Raw genomic sequence first — 16,656 nt, 5'->3', positions numbered from 1 at the left:
AATAGCCAAAATACTATTGACAGTAAATGTTTTTGTGAGACTCTTCCTCTATGTAAACATATTCAGAGTGAAACTAGTACATCCAACTTCTTAGGTCTAGCTTAGGCCAAGGATTACAGATAAATGTAGTACAGGTACACCTAGAGGCAAGTCAATTTGATATTCATTACAACTGGAGTGCCTACCCAACTAAACAAAAGGCTACATGTTCTTCTCAAAAGGTGATGAAATGATTCACTGAAAACTCAAAAGCTGGTATTACTTATCATTATAAACTGTCTACAGGTTCCTTAAAGTATGGTTATTGACAAAATAAAGTTAGAAGGTACCAGGGCTACCTCACCTATGGTTGGTGATATGGAAAAACAGCTGTAATAAACTCTCTAATTACATTAGTCTCATTACAAAACATATCTGATAGCTTACAAAATACATCAGACATGAAGGATCATAAAAGAACCTCAAAGCTACAACTCAGATAGATATTCTGGGTTAATACCAGCACACAACAGAAACATGTAATACATGCAAGTTTCACAGCCAAAAGGAAAAATGCATTAACTATTTCAATACAAGTAAAGATACAAAAAAATAAAACCTCACTCCAGCTGATAAGCACATAAAAGGAGTCTTTTGTATTTAATATTCTTTAAGCATGTAAATAACACTTAAAGCTTGATGAGGAAAACTTTGACAGGAAATGACCAGCAACATAGGTAGTGGCAAAATGATACCAATCAATAAAAAAGAACACTTCCAACCATGACTTAGGCCCGATGCAGCATCTTTTTAGAATACTATTACAGTTTTATGAGCTTCTTATGACATTGAGAACATTAAATAGTAAGCAAATAGCTTCACTGATGGCAAAGAGTAACATAGGTCATTTGGAATAGTATTTTACAATCATGCATTGATAATTTATGATAGCACAAAAATAAGGTGAAGAGATCTGTTTAATTAAAGTATATACAAAATGTTGATACATTGTACAACTTACTCATATTTCTGTTGTGTATTTCTCTTATAATACATTGGGCTTATGAGTTTATTTGCAATTAGCCAAAGTTTGCAATTCCTTTTCTTGTATAAATTGTGTGTTTCCATTATTATTTACAATACTGAGTTGAGGGGGAGCAAACTGGAAAACCATTCCTGCTGCAGAATGTTCAAAAACATACATAAACTTAAAGTTATCATAATCTCACCAAATTGTTTGTAGGCCTACCTTACAACACAAGTTACTTTTCTGTATCAACACACTTTATGATATCATCCAAAAATTGCAATAAAAGATTGTTATTGACTTTTAGCAAGCTTTTCTAAACAAGATCCTTTGGAAAGGTATATATTATAAGGACTGTGAAACTGAGCTGCGTTTGGTAACTTTACGCAACTCAAGCCTTGTTCCAGAGAAATAAACAAACTGGGTAAAAGAATAAAATGATGAATCAGTAAAAGATAGGTCCCAGTGAGGATGACTGTACATCCTACACAAAAGAAATGAACATTAAAGATGAAAGAGAGAAAACCAAACAGAGCAATCCAGAGTACACAGCATCACAACCTGTGAGGGAAGGGAGAATACAAATAGGAACAAGGAAGTATGAGATAAACCTGAAATAAAAATCATAATTTATTTCTAAGAGAAAAGACAGAATCATGTCAAAGACAAAAGATGATACCAAGAAGGAAAGGGTTCTATGAGACATATGATGTAAAAAAATAAAAGATATAAATAAAATTAATGCAAAAACTATGGACAGTGCAAAAAATTATCAGAAGACTTGAAATTATAGAAACTGCTTTTTACACATTTATGTTTCCTTTAGTCTCATGGTGTTTTCTCTTGTTTCAAATCTTTCAATAGTTTGTTCCACTGACCATGATTTTGTTAGTAACTTTTAAACTGCTGCACATGATATTGTGTTATTTTATGACTATAAATGAAAATTGTTTAGCCAAAATGTTTGCAGTAATTTTAATCATGTTTTGTATCTTAAGACATTTAAAACAGCTTGTTAAGGAGAAAACTCAGCCCAGACAAAAAGAAAGATACAAAGAGAGTTCATACACTACATTAAAATTATTTTAAATATGCAAATTGGCAAGTTATATGACAACCACAATTCAGATAAAGCCATGGAGGATTAGCATGTATCAGAACTACATTCTGACATTGTACAGTGTTTTGTAGGTAGTGTGATACCACTGAAAATTCATCACAGTTGGTAAGGTTATACAACAACAACATAAGAAATTTACATTAAAAAATGCAAACTACTCATATACTCAGAACAAAAATGTGTGTAAAAATTCATGGTTTAGACTTTACAATATGAAAACATTCCTGATACTTAATTACACTGGAAACAAAGGAATATGGATTATCCTGGGGCATTCAAGACAACCCAGAAAAGTCCTTGTAATAACTCAAGACACTAAAAATGAGAAGCAAACAGTGCCATTTTGTAACAGGTGAAAATTCAATAACAAATAGTCAATAGTAGACCTAAATGACAGTATGCAGCATAATCAAGAAAGATGTCCTCTGGAAAGGTGATACAAGATATGTATACACAAGCTGCTTCCAACTCTCACGTACATCAAGCAACAAGAAATTGAAACAGGTACTCGTGCTATTCCATAAAGGAAAGTGTACCACTCAAGTCACCAGAAGCAGTACCTATAGATTTATGTGCAATAAGATTGTTGAAACAGGCATTCATATTCTATATGGATTATGGAAAGTATGCAGGAAGCAGCTGTGTGCCTTGGATGTGTTCGTCCTATAAGTGAACCTTTTGCAATGGAAACTATGCTGCAGGGCCACTTTAAGGATGCACAGTCATGAGATAAAAAATATTCAAACATGGTGACATGAACTATAATGATATGATAAGGCTACTAAATCATTTTAACATAACATACTCAAATTCAACTCTGTTAAAATATATACAGAAAAGTAGCAACTGAACCAGTATGAAAGATGAAGAAAGATTCATGCAGCATAACAAAACATCCTTAACCAAGTATACCCTAGAAATGACAAAACCAAGAAGAAACAAGCATGTCTCACATTAAGGATGTTTAAGAACCAACACTAGGTTTTGTCTCAAATTTAGAGCAAAAAGAATCTGTAAACATAAAACAAAACAAACAGGATATTGTGCACAAATGCATGATGTTTCAATTGAAAGAAAAATTATATTTCAAACAGACATAAAAAAATATCAAAATTAAAATGGATAGTATAAATATGTTTGTTTACACGAGGATAGTAATTCATATGTCACAAAAATATTAACACCCTTCAAGTCTGAGAGAGGAAAAAAAGGAGAGAGTAGAAACTTTCACTAAAGATTTGTTTAAAATTACATTTCAAATCAAATAAATACAATTTAAATGTGGTAAGTTTTCTGAACATTATACTATAAGCAAAATCTTATTTATTTGTTTAAAGTAATATTTCATGATACAGCTTAAAGCTAGGTTTTATAAAAAATTAGAATGATAAATCAATGGAACAAATCACACCTAGCTGGCATACATAAGAGGTTATAGTAATAAATACACTATGCATACACACATATCAAAACAAATGGGAACATGAAACAAAAATTATACCATTAAATAAAAAAGACAGTGATTCTTCAACATCTCAGTAACCAGTAAGAAAAAAACAAAAAAAACCTAACGTTGGGAAGAGAAAACTTAAACAAAATACAGACTAAGGTTTACCACCCAAGGGAAACTAGACCAAACTGAAAACTGAAAATGTTAAAGCCTAACTGCAGCCTGGTAGACTTGAGTGCAATCATTGATAAACAGAATTCTAAAATTATATTACAAAAAAGTGAAAAGAAAGTAAAAAGAAAGGAAAAAGAATGAATGAAGATTATCTAATCAGCAATCTGAATGTTCATCAATCAACTATTGTAGAGAGAATAATGTAACAAGAAATTCCATAGAACTCTGAAACATAGCACTCAATAAAACAATAACAAAAAAATCACTAAAAACATTATGAAATCACAGGCTAAACCCCAAAAATTGAAAATTACAGAAAGTATATATATATATATATATATACATACACACACATACAATGCAACACTAGCATTATCAGATATGAAATAATGAACTAAGTAATTGAGTGTAAATATACTGTAAATGGCTTTAATATTTTTCATAGAAAGTACAAATATTTATTAATGAATCATAAACACATCAGAAAAGATAATGAAGATAATGACAGTAGGAGAAATATTATTATAATGAATCATCTTCTGATGAACAAAATTCTGGATATAGTTATAAAAGGGCGAACAAAAACAAATGTTGGTTGGTTGGTTTGGTGTTTTATGGCATAAAGTAGCTAGGCAATCTGTGGCAAACATCCAGTAAAGAGTTAAAGTAAATTTAGTAAAATTCATAAAAGGAAATTAAGGTAAAACAAAACAAAGTTTAATGAAAACATAAATAACATAAAACCAATGTTTACATCTAGTCTACAGTGGTAAGAGAAAAACTACAGTAATACAAGTTGTAAAGGACTTTCTGTAGCATAATGGTAATTATCATAACTCGCCACGAAGACTAACAGGTAAGTACAAAAGCCACCGTCAGTCACCTGAAGTTGGCCTTTCCAGTTCTGGTTCCGAGTTACTTGACATTATGGCCATTTTCAAAAAGAAAGTAATAAAAGTTTTATAAGACATGTAGCAAAATTTTTATTATAACTCATCAGGATGACTAATGGGTAATTCAAGCAGCAGAGTTAGATGCTTGAAGTTAGCCTTTCCAGTCCTGGTTTCAAGTTATTTGACATTATGGACATTTTTTAATTTCAAATTGAACCAGACAGACTTTCATTCTTAAAAGGAAATCATATTAAAAAAAGGTCTAATGTATATATTAAAAACTTGAATAGCATTTAAAAGATTAATGGCCTTTAAAAAATTAAGAACATTTCCAAGGTGAAAAGTGTCACCATCACCAATAACACACTCCAACATTATGGATAAACCTTGGGACAGAACATGTTTAAAATGGTGCTATCGGAGAGAATCATAACAATGGCAAGACAGTAAAATATGGCTTATTGTGACCTGAGTGTTACACAGACAACACATTGGTGTATCAGTCCCAGATAAAAGAAAACAACAAGTTAAAAAACTATGACCAATGTCTAGTTAGAACAAGTTCCTCTTTCTAATTCTAATGAAAGCAAGACAGTCAAAGTCCAATATAGGGTTTTATTTGGAAAAGCTTGTTTTCATGTTGCTCACTCCAAGTTGACTAGCAACTGGTACGGAGCCGAGTCTTGAAAACAAGACCATAGTCCATGTATGGAACAGGCACAACAGTGATAATGCTTGAGCAGATAGATTTAGCTAGTGTCAGCAAGCTCATTCCCACAAATACCAATATGACCCGATATATAGAAGAACTGGATAGAATTAAATGTTAAAGAGAAATGGGCCAATTGGTTTTGAATATCAGTAAAAACAGGGTGTGAACTAACGTGAAGCAATTCCATGGCCAGTAGAGTACTAAGCGAGTCAGTATAAATAGTGCAATTTGAGTACTGACTAGCTTCTATGTGATCCAAGACAAGAGAAATGGCATACAGTTTAGCAGTGAACACAGAAGCTGAAGAAGGGATTCTGCACAAAACCATCTTAAACCACAACAAGCCATGGCAGAACCCACACAGTCACCTGATATCAAACCATCTGTATAAATAGAAATGGAAGGATGGTTATAAAGATGTTCAGCAAATAACAGACTGTATTTCTAGTTGGGAGTATCTGCTTTTCTCAGATGACTTAAAGATAAGTCACATTTGGGGACTTTTATAAGCCATAGTAGGATGGGCTGACCAGTGGATACAGCAGTGTTATCCAAGGACTGACCCAATTCATCTAACTGTGCCTGGATATGAAATCCAAAAGGAGCAATAGCAGATCATCTATTCTGAAAAACTATGGCTCACCAAGGTGGGATGCTTTGGTAAAGAAAGAAGTTTCAAAGCATATAGTAAAGACAGTTGCAAACAGCAGAGGTGCAAAGAAGGTTCATGAGACTCTATGTATAAGCTCTAAACAGGGAAAGTGCAGAAACCCCAGTGCAGTTCTTGATGATGAATGGAGTCCAGCATCTTTAAGGCCGAGGATCTGGCAGAGCCATAGACCAGTGATCCATATTCGAGTTTCAATCAAATAAGAGTACCATGTATCTTTAGCATAGAACACTGATCCACTCCCCAAGTGGTGGAAGACAGGACATGGAGGATGTTCAGTACTCTTGTACATTTGACCCATAGCTGCTTGATGTGTAGTATAAAGGTCAGCTTATAGTCAAAGACAAGTTCCAAGAACTTTGTCTCAGGGAACACAGCGAGCACAACTTCACCAAAATGAAGTTCAGGATCAGGGTGAATACCCTGTTGGTGTCAAAAGTGTATGCAAATGGTTTTAGATGAAGAAGTTAGAGTCATTTGCTGTGGTCCACTTCAGTAAATGATTGAGAGCAGTCTGTAGCTGCCGTTCAATGTATGTCGTACGACAACTGACATGAGATGTAAAAGTCGTTGACAAAAAGCCCATTTGCAACAATGAGAGGGAGTTGTTCAGTGATGGCATTAATCTTTATACTGAAAAGTGTGACACTCAAAACACAGCCCTGAGGGACTCCAAAAGAACGGGAAAATGTCAAACCCACACAAACTTGGAATCTCCTGTCTATTAAAAACAATGTTAATAAAAATGAGCAAATGGCCATATAACCCATATATATGGAGGCCTCTCAAAATGCCATACCTCCATGTTGAATCATAACTCTTCTCAACGTCAAAGAATATTGATACAAAATGTCATTTGAGAAAGGCTTTTCTGATTGACGTTTCAAGTTGAATTAGGTTGTCCACAGTGGAATGCTGTTGTGAAAACCTACACTTGGTGGACAAGAGGAGGTTGTTTGATTCAAGGAACTAAACAAGACGAGCACTATCCATCCTTTTTCCTTACAGAGACAGCTTGTCAAAACAACTGGATGATAGTATGAAGGAATCTTGGGATCCTTCCCAGGTTTAGAGAAAGATAGGACAATAGCCTGATACCAAGCATCAAGAAAAATATTCTTTTACCAGAACCAGTTAAAAACAATTAGAAGAATAGCAAGAGAAGCAGGAGATAGATGGCGCAACATTTCGTTTTGTACATTATCAAGTCCAGCCGATGAAGTGCCAGTTTAAGTTCCACTAGTGTAAATGGACGATTATAGTTATAGAGAAAATCAGCTTGAAAGGAAAGTGGTGATCATTCTGCCTGAGTTTTAATGGCTAAGAGGGTGGAGGAAGAAGCAGAAGTGTTAGATACCCGTTAAAAGCTTTCCCCTAGAGTATCAGCAATGCTTCAAGTATCAGCTACTTCCCTGCCATCAGAGAGCAAGATCGAGAGGGAGACAAAATTGTATTGCCCTTTCAAATCTTGTCCCATATGACTTTGTAACTGGTGGTAGAAGATATGCTGGTTGTGAACTTAATCCAAGATTCCTTCTGGCTTTGACATCTTATCCACCAAGCAGATGCTTGCTGAAAAGCAATGTGGTGCAAGAGTGTGGGATATCTATGAAAAGTATGCCATGCCTGTTTTTGAGCTTTCCATGCCATGTGGCAGGAAGGATTCCACCACAGACGAGGATATCGTGGAAAATGTGTCGAGGTTTAAGGAATACATTGAGCAGCTGCTTGTATAATACAGTCAGTTACTGCTGCCATACAGTCTGTTGATGACTTATAGATGATGGCAGAATCAAGTTCTGCGAGAGCAGTGAAAGAGAGCCAGTAAGCTTGATTCAGCTTCAACAGGGGCATGCAGGTCGGGTGGCATCGACCATGACCAGTCTCTCTCAAAATTATAAGAAAATGGTCACTGCCTCATGGATTAATGTCAACCCTCCATGAAAAATGGGAGAATAGTGAAGGGGAGCAAATTGAGAGATCAATAGCAGTAAAGGACTGACTAGGTGCATGAAAATAAGTAGAAGAACCAGTATTGAAAAGAGAAAAGTAATGATCAGAGAGCATACACTCTACAGAGTGACCCCTCCCTATCAATATTGGCACTTCTCCAGAGGAGATGATGTCTATTAAAGTCCCCCAGGATTAAAATGAGAGCATCAAGGTCTGACTGATCACAGGTTTCTCCAGGTAGAAAGAACAAACAGTGATAGTATGACCCAAGGAAACACAGATGGCTATAGCCTCCAAGTGTGTGTCAAGTGGCAAAGACAAGGTGGGCACATGCTGATCAACCAATAATGCCACCCCTCCATGCACTCATTCATCACACAGCCTGTCATTTCTGAACAAAGAAAACTTTTTTCACTATTTTATTTAAGTTCTTTTTGAGGGGATCCATAAAAAAAGAAATATTTCTATGCCCACTGACCCCACCCACCATGGACCCCAATAAGGGGATACACTACAATGCTAAACAAGGACACTACAGTAATGCCAGGATTTTGTGAACACTATACCCACACACCAGCATCAGATATGACGTCTATAACACCCATTAAGAACATCCAACAATGGTACTTGGTTGATCCTAGCCCAAGTGGACCAACCTAATGACCCAAGGGGAACCACACCAAGGCTGCCCACCTACAAGAATTCAAGAACCCTTCAACCACCATGCACAGCAAACATGTGGGTGAGTGTTTAGATCCAAGAGGAAGTGATTTGAAAGAACCTTCCCTGGGAGGTCCCCTCACCATGTACAGAAATCCATTCCAAGGGGAAAACAAGATGTAGGCTCAGTCAACCATGTGCTGCAAAAAGAAAGAAACAGCTATAGGCAAGTCATTGTATGTGAATTAGTTATGCACAAAGAAATGAAACTAATAATTTCCTGAAAGAAACACCTTTATAATGGCACATTGACACTAAACAAGAATATTTTAACAATACATACACCTAAAATAAAAACAATGCCATCATTTCTTAAAACCAAAACCAAACTATTAACAAATAAAAATAACATCCAAACTCTGAATTCCACACTTTGTGAATGTAATAATACTTCTGAACACAGTAATCTTAAAACCACAGTAATTTGAAATACATAATAAAATGAAACACAAAAAGTGAACACTAAAGATATTGAATGTGTACATTTAGTTTTAGCTAGATTTATAAAAGTAGGTAATAAAAACTGTGCCACACACACAAACAGAAGAGAACTTGTTTTGATGAGGAAAAAAAAAAATGAAGACAAGATGCTTTCATAAAGGTCTTTAATTCTTGATTTATTATTGTTGTCTTTTTTTTTTTTTACAAACTTACAACAGCTTTTCTTTCTTTCTTGGTTTCACGGGCATTTTCTGCTGATGATTTTAGTGCTGGTTGAGCTGCTGATGTGGCATATGCTCTGGAATGAAGATAAATACATAGAGCTGGCAGTTTATTTCTCATTATTAGAGTGCAGTAGTACTGCCTCTAAAACATAAATACTACAAGTACAGTGCAAGTCTTTAATGCTTACAGTGACCTGAGCACACAGAATTAGTATTAAAATCACAGAAATTATTTATAACAAACAATTACTGGAATAAAACTTTTAATCAGACCTTCAATAAGTATATATGCACTATCTGTAATTACAATACTGTGTCAGCATGAAACTGCTTCAGAAACTTGTATACAGTATATATCATACATTGTCAAATCCTTAATACTTCAGTTCAAATTCATATAAAGAATGTCACCAAAGAAACCAAACAGACAAAACTTTAACTTATTTTTGTGCATTTCTTTAATCTAAATGTTTTTGCCTTCTGCACTGCAGGGGGAATTCTCTGTATTTTCTAGCCATAATTTTTATGTTTTAATTCTTACATGAACATTTTATGTTTCAGAATACGAGTTAAAAGTAGAAAATGTTAATTGGAACTATTTTGTGAAATATAAGACTGACTATGAAAATTGGCAGGTATTATAGATTAAGTTTTCTAAGTTAAGTGCATATTTTCTTTTGTATCAGATGTTGAAGTTTAAAGTATTAGTGAACCAAATCAAGTGCCCATATAAACCATAATGTTGTTTCTTAAACACATTTTCATAATTTACTTCCTCCAGGTTATCATGTATGTTTGAGGTACTGTTTTTACACAATAACAGATTCCACAAGCTAATTGACTTGTTAAATGTTACATTATTTCTTCTTGTAAGACTTGAAGTGTGTGTTCGTGCGTGCGTGTGATATTAAAGTGGCAGTGTGATCCAGCTTGTCATATTACAATTAACGTTAATCACTACAAAGTATGGTGGCATAGTACTGAAAATTAACATACAGAGACTTAGAACTTAAAAGTTATTCTTTAATGACATCTACATGCTACAACTGAATAATGCAATACCTTACATCCATTTGTAATGCATGACCTATATACTGGTAAGATACGTATTTTATCAAAGTATTACTGTGAAAAAAAGTGATATAGTTACAAGGAATCGTACTGTAAGAACCTTTTGATAAAACAAATGTCTATTAAAGATACTATAATTTTACATGACAGTGCCATGAACAAAAGATATGTTACCTTGTACCATTCAATTTTTCATGTTTTCTTGTTGAGTGTGAAGTTGTACTAATCTAACCTTCACACACATTCCTGAATCATGTACATGTAAAGCACATACATACATACTTGAAAAAAAACACAGCTACCTAATAGATAACCCTGTTATCTCATCTTGACACTTGTGTATTTCCACTTGTATAGTGAGTTCTAAAGCAAAACAATATAAATACTGACTATTTAAAATGCAATATACAGTAACTTAACACATCAAAGCATACTTGTCAAATTTACTGTAATCCAAAGCTTCTTTATGTATTTTATAAACACATTATACAAGCTTACTATCAAGTAGTATCTGGAACAAAAATTCATCTTTAACTAGAGTAGCCAACCAAATAAAATATAAAAACTATGGTTAAACATTATGAACATAAAGAAAAATAATGTTAAATTTAATAAATTAAAGGTCTCTGTGCCAGGTCAAGACACAGGTACTTATAATCTTTGCCAAACTGATATATCTACAACACTGAAGCCAAGTTTACAGTACATCTATTATACCAGTCAAGTATCAGTTACTTATATGCAGTAGCATGACCATGTATGTATTGGGTTGAGGAATAATTTGTGAGCATTTTTTCAAGTTAAAAAAATATATTCATAAATGAAACGCTTTCGCAAAATATTTCATGTCATTTGGTAGATAATTTTTTGCTCTAATAGATGGTGTGTTTGATTTTCATATGTCTTTAATTTTTGCTTTCATTTTCAGCTCATTAAATGGAATGTCAAGTGGACAAAATCGAGCATTTTTGACACCATCTGCTTTTCGCATTTAATTTCTTGCAATTTCGTTTAAAACAATGCATACTATATACCTAGGTATTACATGAAATAAAGTATCATAATAAATGTTTTGGGTGTAATGTGTTCATGCATTGAAGTATTGTATAGTCTTGCATATAATGCTTGAATGAAAGTATTTAAAAACGCACACGAATTATTCCTCAATCTAATATTTAGTGTTGATTATTTCATTTATCATAAGAATATACATAGAACAAAGCAAATAATAGATTTGAATAGATGACTTAAAAACTAACAAAAAATTATGATGAAAGAATGTAATTAGCCCCACTGAAGTTTCCAACAAAATAATCATGCCGTTAGACAAGTATTTCAACAAGTACTCAGACCAGCAAATATTTTTGTAAAGTCTTTATCCAGACTATTAAAACAAATTTATTATACCTGACTTTCAAACTTACATGACCATTACTTGTTTGATACATCTGTCACGTAACAGCTTCTTACGTAAAAACATATTCTATCCCAAAGTAAAGTTTTTAACAAAGTATTATTTTCTATAACATGAAAATTATTTTCAAGTACAAAAATGTTCATCATTAAAGGCTTGCAGTGCAGTATTTAAACATGAATTGAAAATTAGATTTTATATTGTAAATATACACACAAATAACAAAAAGAAAGCAATTATAGAATAAGTCCTTTTTATCAAACAGTTACCACAGCATAATATTTATCCATCTTGAAATGTTGTAAATATAATAATAAACTGTAGAAAGAGTTTGGATGTTTAAGGAAAGATAACTTCAAACTTCATCCCATTACATATGAGCTATTTCCCAAGATTTTCTAAGGCCTAATACCATAGAACAAACAGTATTATTATATTCAACAAAGATTAAGAGAGTAAGATTATGCAAGAGTGACATGTATATATATTATGTGTGAGAAATATTTATATGTATGTTTGTGTATTTATATGTTTCAGGATTTAATAAAGTTATTTCTGATACAACTCATTTCTGTTCTCAATGAAAACCAAGAAATCGTAATTCGTATAATCATATATACTCAGTGAAAACAAAGCTATTGAGTGTGATAAGAAGCATTATAACAAACAAGATAAGAGGCCAACACACAGCAGGAAAATTTACTGAGAAACTAGAGTGTTTCAAAGAATAATTTGTGGTTCTACAGCTAATATTAAGCATATCATTAATAGATAAAAAAGACATGACACCCACCTTGAGGATGTATGATTATAATAACAAGATTAACTTTAACTTTACATATTATATATAAATTGAATGCCCATAAAACTCCAATCTGGACAAGGCTTAAAATGAGTCATAGCTCCATTGAATAAAATATATAAAGAAAACCAGAATAATAAATTATCCTCTTCCTAGGAGATGTACAGGGACCTTGGATTTATCAAAATCCTAAGCTACATCATCAATTAATAATTCTTAATACGAAAAGAATTTTGCTTATTTATACATCTGAATTCAGACTTCTTAGCTGTACTGTTATTGACACTGAGTAATAAGCATTCTACAGGGAATACTGTAATTTATCTGACCAGGTAGATTTTATCCATTGATGATTAGTTGAAATATTCAGAGACCAATATTAGATACAGTACAAGAGAGGATTAAATGTAAGTCAAAGATAAGATATTAAAATCTTTTCTCATTTTTGATAAGACAATAGGTATGTTAGCAAGTACCTGAGGATTAGATAGTTGCTATTGTTACTGCTATTTTTAAAGTAACTGATAAGATATGCCTTGAAAATTATAGGCTAATCAGTGTTACTTCTGTTTAGAGAGTGATTATAGAGAATATGATGATTGGGTTTAATAAATCAGTTAGTAAAACATGACATGAAATAACCATTACATGAATTTACTAAAAAAAAGTAGTGCCTAACTAAAATGGTAACTTTTTGAGAATGTTACTTGTTATTGAGATGACAGAATAGGCAAGGACTTAGCATACTTAGATGATCAAACTTTTTTCTGAAAATGTACTACATAGATCAGTAGGGAAATACCAACATATCAGTACTAGCTGATGCATAATTCTTCATCACAACAAACAACACTATGACAGTCAGTTTCTTGACTAATGTATTAATGAACACACCTGCTAAATTGGGTAATACCTGACTTTGTTATCAGTTTCTCACTATCACACTACTAACTAATGAACTACTACTGATTCTACTATGCTGTCTTCATATATGCAACAAGTCTGCCTCAGAAACATCTTGATTCATACTAGTAAACATAGTACACAATATAATGGAAATGTATAGGATTTTTTTTCTCTTTCCAAATACTGTTCACTGCATAGAAGCTTCTAAAACATTCCACATATGTTATTACACAGCACTTTCCAAATGCAGGTATGAAAATAGCTTTTCCTCTGGATTACTTTATAGTATTCTACATTAAAAAAAGCAAGTAATTTCCAAAAAATTCTGGAACATGCTGTGAACATTGTATATATAGAACTTGTTACATCACATAAGAATATATTATCCTGTATGGATATTTTATACTTTATGATGCAATGAAATCATTAGTGTCTGTATCTAGACCTGAATTATTTCACTAAAATGAGTTGCTATAAACTACACTTGTTACTCATTTACTGAAAGTACAATTTCTAGATTAATCAGTCATTAGGCCTGCTTTTTTTACAACTTAAGCCACAGTGTAGCTAAGAAAACCACACTGGCCATATTATAGAAATACTGATTACAAATTGTAAAAGGTAATTATACCTAAACAAATCATTAGTTAAGACTCGCAGAGAACACACTCTTGGCATCCTTACATAAGAAAAGATACTACCATGTTGAAAATGGGTCAGAGGAAGACTCTTAAGAATATCTGTTTGTTTGTTTGTTTATTTTACGTTTGCACAAAGTTAAACATGGGCTATCAGCACTAGCTGTCCCTAATTTAGCAGTGCAAGACTACAGGGAAAGCAGCTAGTTGTCACTACCCACTGCCAACTCTTGTACTACTCTTTTACCAATAAATAGCAGAATTGATTGTCACATTATAACATCCCCAAAGATGAAAGAGCAAGCAGATTCAGTATCATGAGGATTCAAACTCACAACTCTCAGATTATGAGTTGAGCATCCTAATCACCAAGCCATACTGGGTTTGCTAAGAATGAATCTGCAGATGGTTTGTTTATTTGTTATTAATCATAGAGCCACACAGTATGTTATCTGTTCTGTGCCAACCTTGAGTACTTAAACCTGATTTTTAAATGTCATAAACCCTCAGATTTACAACTGAGGTAGCAGAGTTTGTGAATGGGTTATCTTACAAGGACTGGCTAAAAATTCTTAACTTTATTTTTTTAAGAGAAAATCTTACTGAAGTTTACTACAAAGTTATCTTGGGGGATCAACAGGATAGATGCCTCCAATGTATTCCTGCTGTATTCTGAAGACAACAGGATGAAAGAACACTAGTATAGAATGTGTAAAGAACAAGCTGGGCTTCAGTTAAGACTGTTTTAGTTCTGTAACAGGGTAACTGACTTATGTAATGAGTTATAATCAACATAACTGAAGCCAGCACTTTACAATAAATTAAATTTTAATAAAGGAACCAATGATATGTGAACATGCTAGCCTTTCTCTCCACAGACATAAGACAAGAAATAGTACAACTTTAACGGTACACATGGTAAGGATATCCCATTGTTAAAATGAATAGGTATCACTGCATATCCTGGACCAGTCAAATGTTTGTTGTTTTTTCTCTTAAAAGTTTCATGTACAATAACACAAGGCTAATTTATCTCATGTCATATCATTTATTAGTTAAATTAAAACAGAATTGGTTTTACACTACAGCTAAATCAAAAATAAAAGGTACAAAGTGTTAATTAGTCTAATACTAATACCATAAAACTAAAAACGTATGATAGCAGTCTAAAATCAAAAAGAAACTAGTATAAATAACGTGCTAAAATATTTTTATGTATATACGTATAACTTTTGAACTTTAAAGATTAACTCAATTAAACATCAAAAACATTTAAAACAAAGGAATAAACAATATAATGGAAATACATTTTCAAATAAAGAATGAAACAATCATAACATTTATCTTTAACACATAATAATAATAATAATGTCATCGTATATAATACATTAACAAAAAACTATAAAATAAAAACCACTAAAACTAAAAAATCTACCCTAATTATTTTTGGGCGTTATAGATATAATACGTTTAAAATTAAGAACTACTCCAGAATGTTTATTTTTGGACGTTATACGTTTTCACCTGTTAGCGTTCCTTACTATATTGTAATAAGTGTAAGTGTGTTAATACTACTTATAAATATAATTCTTACTGGGTAAAGTGTTATATTTTGGGTTACTCACCTCAGACTTAGCCCATGACCTGATTTTTGCATCATAATCCAGCATGAATGTTTTTTGGTTAACAAAGTGGAGAACCGAAGCATTTTGTAAATTAAAGTTAATTGCTCTTGTCAACAAATGTATATTATTTCTTGCCAAACTACTTATATTTCGCTTATGCCACGAAAATTCGAATAAACACAGCCCAACTACACTTCTGCTACAATACACTTAACTACTATGAGTGAAAAGTTACGTATTACACATATAACCTAAATACATATTCCCAAATGTACTTTGGACGTAAATTCAGCTGACATTTAGTTGTAATCTCGTAACCATGCCTTACTGTGACTTTTTTTATTATAATTTTTGGATGATACGCTAGGAGGAAGAGTACAAAGATCAACTATTCTTCGATTGATTGATTGATTTAGTGTTTTATGGCACAAAGCAGCGAGGCTATCTGCGCCCAACTATTCTTCGTAAATAAACTATTGAATTTATATATATATATATATAATTATATGTGGTAATTATATAAAGTTCACTGAAGCAAACATATAGAACGTGGCAGAAATATACATTATATATGTAATCGCTTGGGTTGAAAGAAAGTAAAAGCAATTCATTGTTGGAAATTATTAAAAAGAATTGTCATCTTCACACATAGTGCATGGGACAACTCTGCATACTTAAAAAAAAATAAGTTTTACAGTTTAAGATTATTCTGTATACATTAAAGCTATTTATAATATCAAAATTAATCATGGTACTGTGTGCAAAAGTGGAGTTTTATTATCGTTTTTAAATGTCTCCATTTTTCTTATGTTTATTATTATTTGTAATGTCGTAAAA

At 32.7% G+C, this 16,656-nt stretch overlaps 1 protein-coding gene across 1 annotated transcript in view; it reads right to left on the bottom strand.

Annotated features, from left to right (window-relative positions):
• The window catches only part of Acadvl (Acyl-CoA dehydrogenase very long chain), a 50,202-nt gene extending 33,924 nt beyond the window's left edge, over nt 1-16,278 (bottom strand). The window contains exons 1-2 of the mRNA XM_076483304.1: nt 15,820-16,278; nt 9,353-9,437 (exon numbers count right to left, since the gene is read on the bottom strand). Coding sequence (XP_076339419.1) covers nt 9,353-9,437; nt 15,820-15,902 — 168 coding nt within the window. The 5' untranslated portion in view covers nt 15,903-16,278. The remainder of the gene's footprint in view (nt 1-9,352; nt 9,438-15,819) is intronic.
• Nucleotides 16,279-16,656: the final 378 nt, after the last annotated feature.

The sequence above is a fragment of the Tachypleus tridentatus genome, chromosome 13 (assembly GCF_004210375.1).
Source record: "Tachypleus tridentatus isolate NWPU-2018 chromosome 13, ASM421037v1, whole genome shotgun sequence".
NCBI lineage: Eukaryota > Metazoa > Arthropoda > Merostomata > Xiphosura > Limulidae > Tachypleus > Tachypleus tridentatus.
Note: the sequence above shows the minus strand (reverse complement) of the source record. Positions and strands in the feature narration are given on the sequence as shown.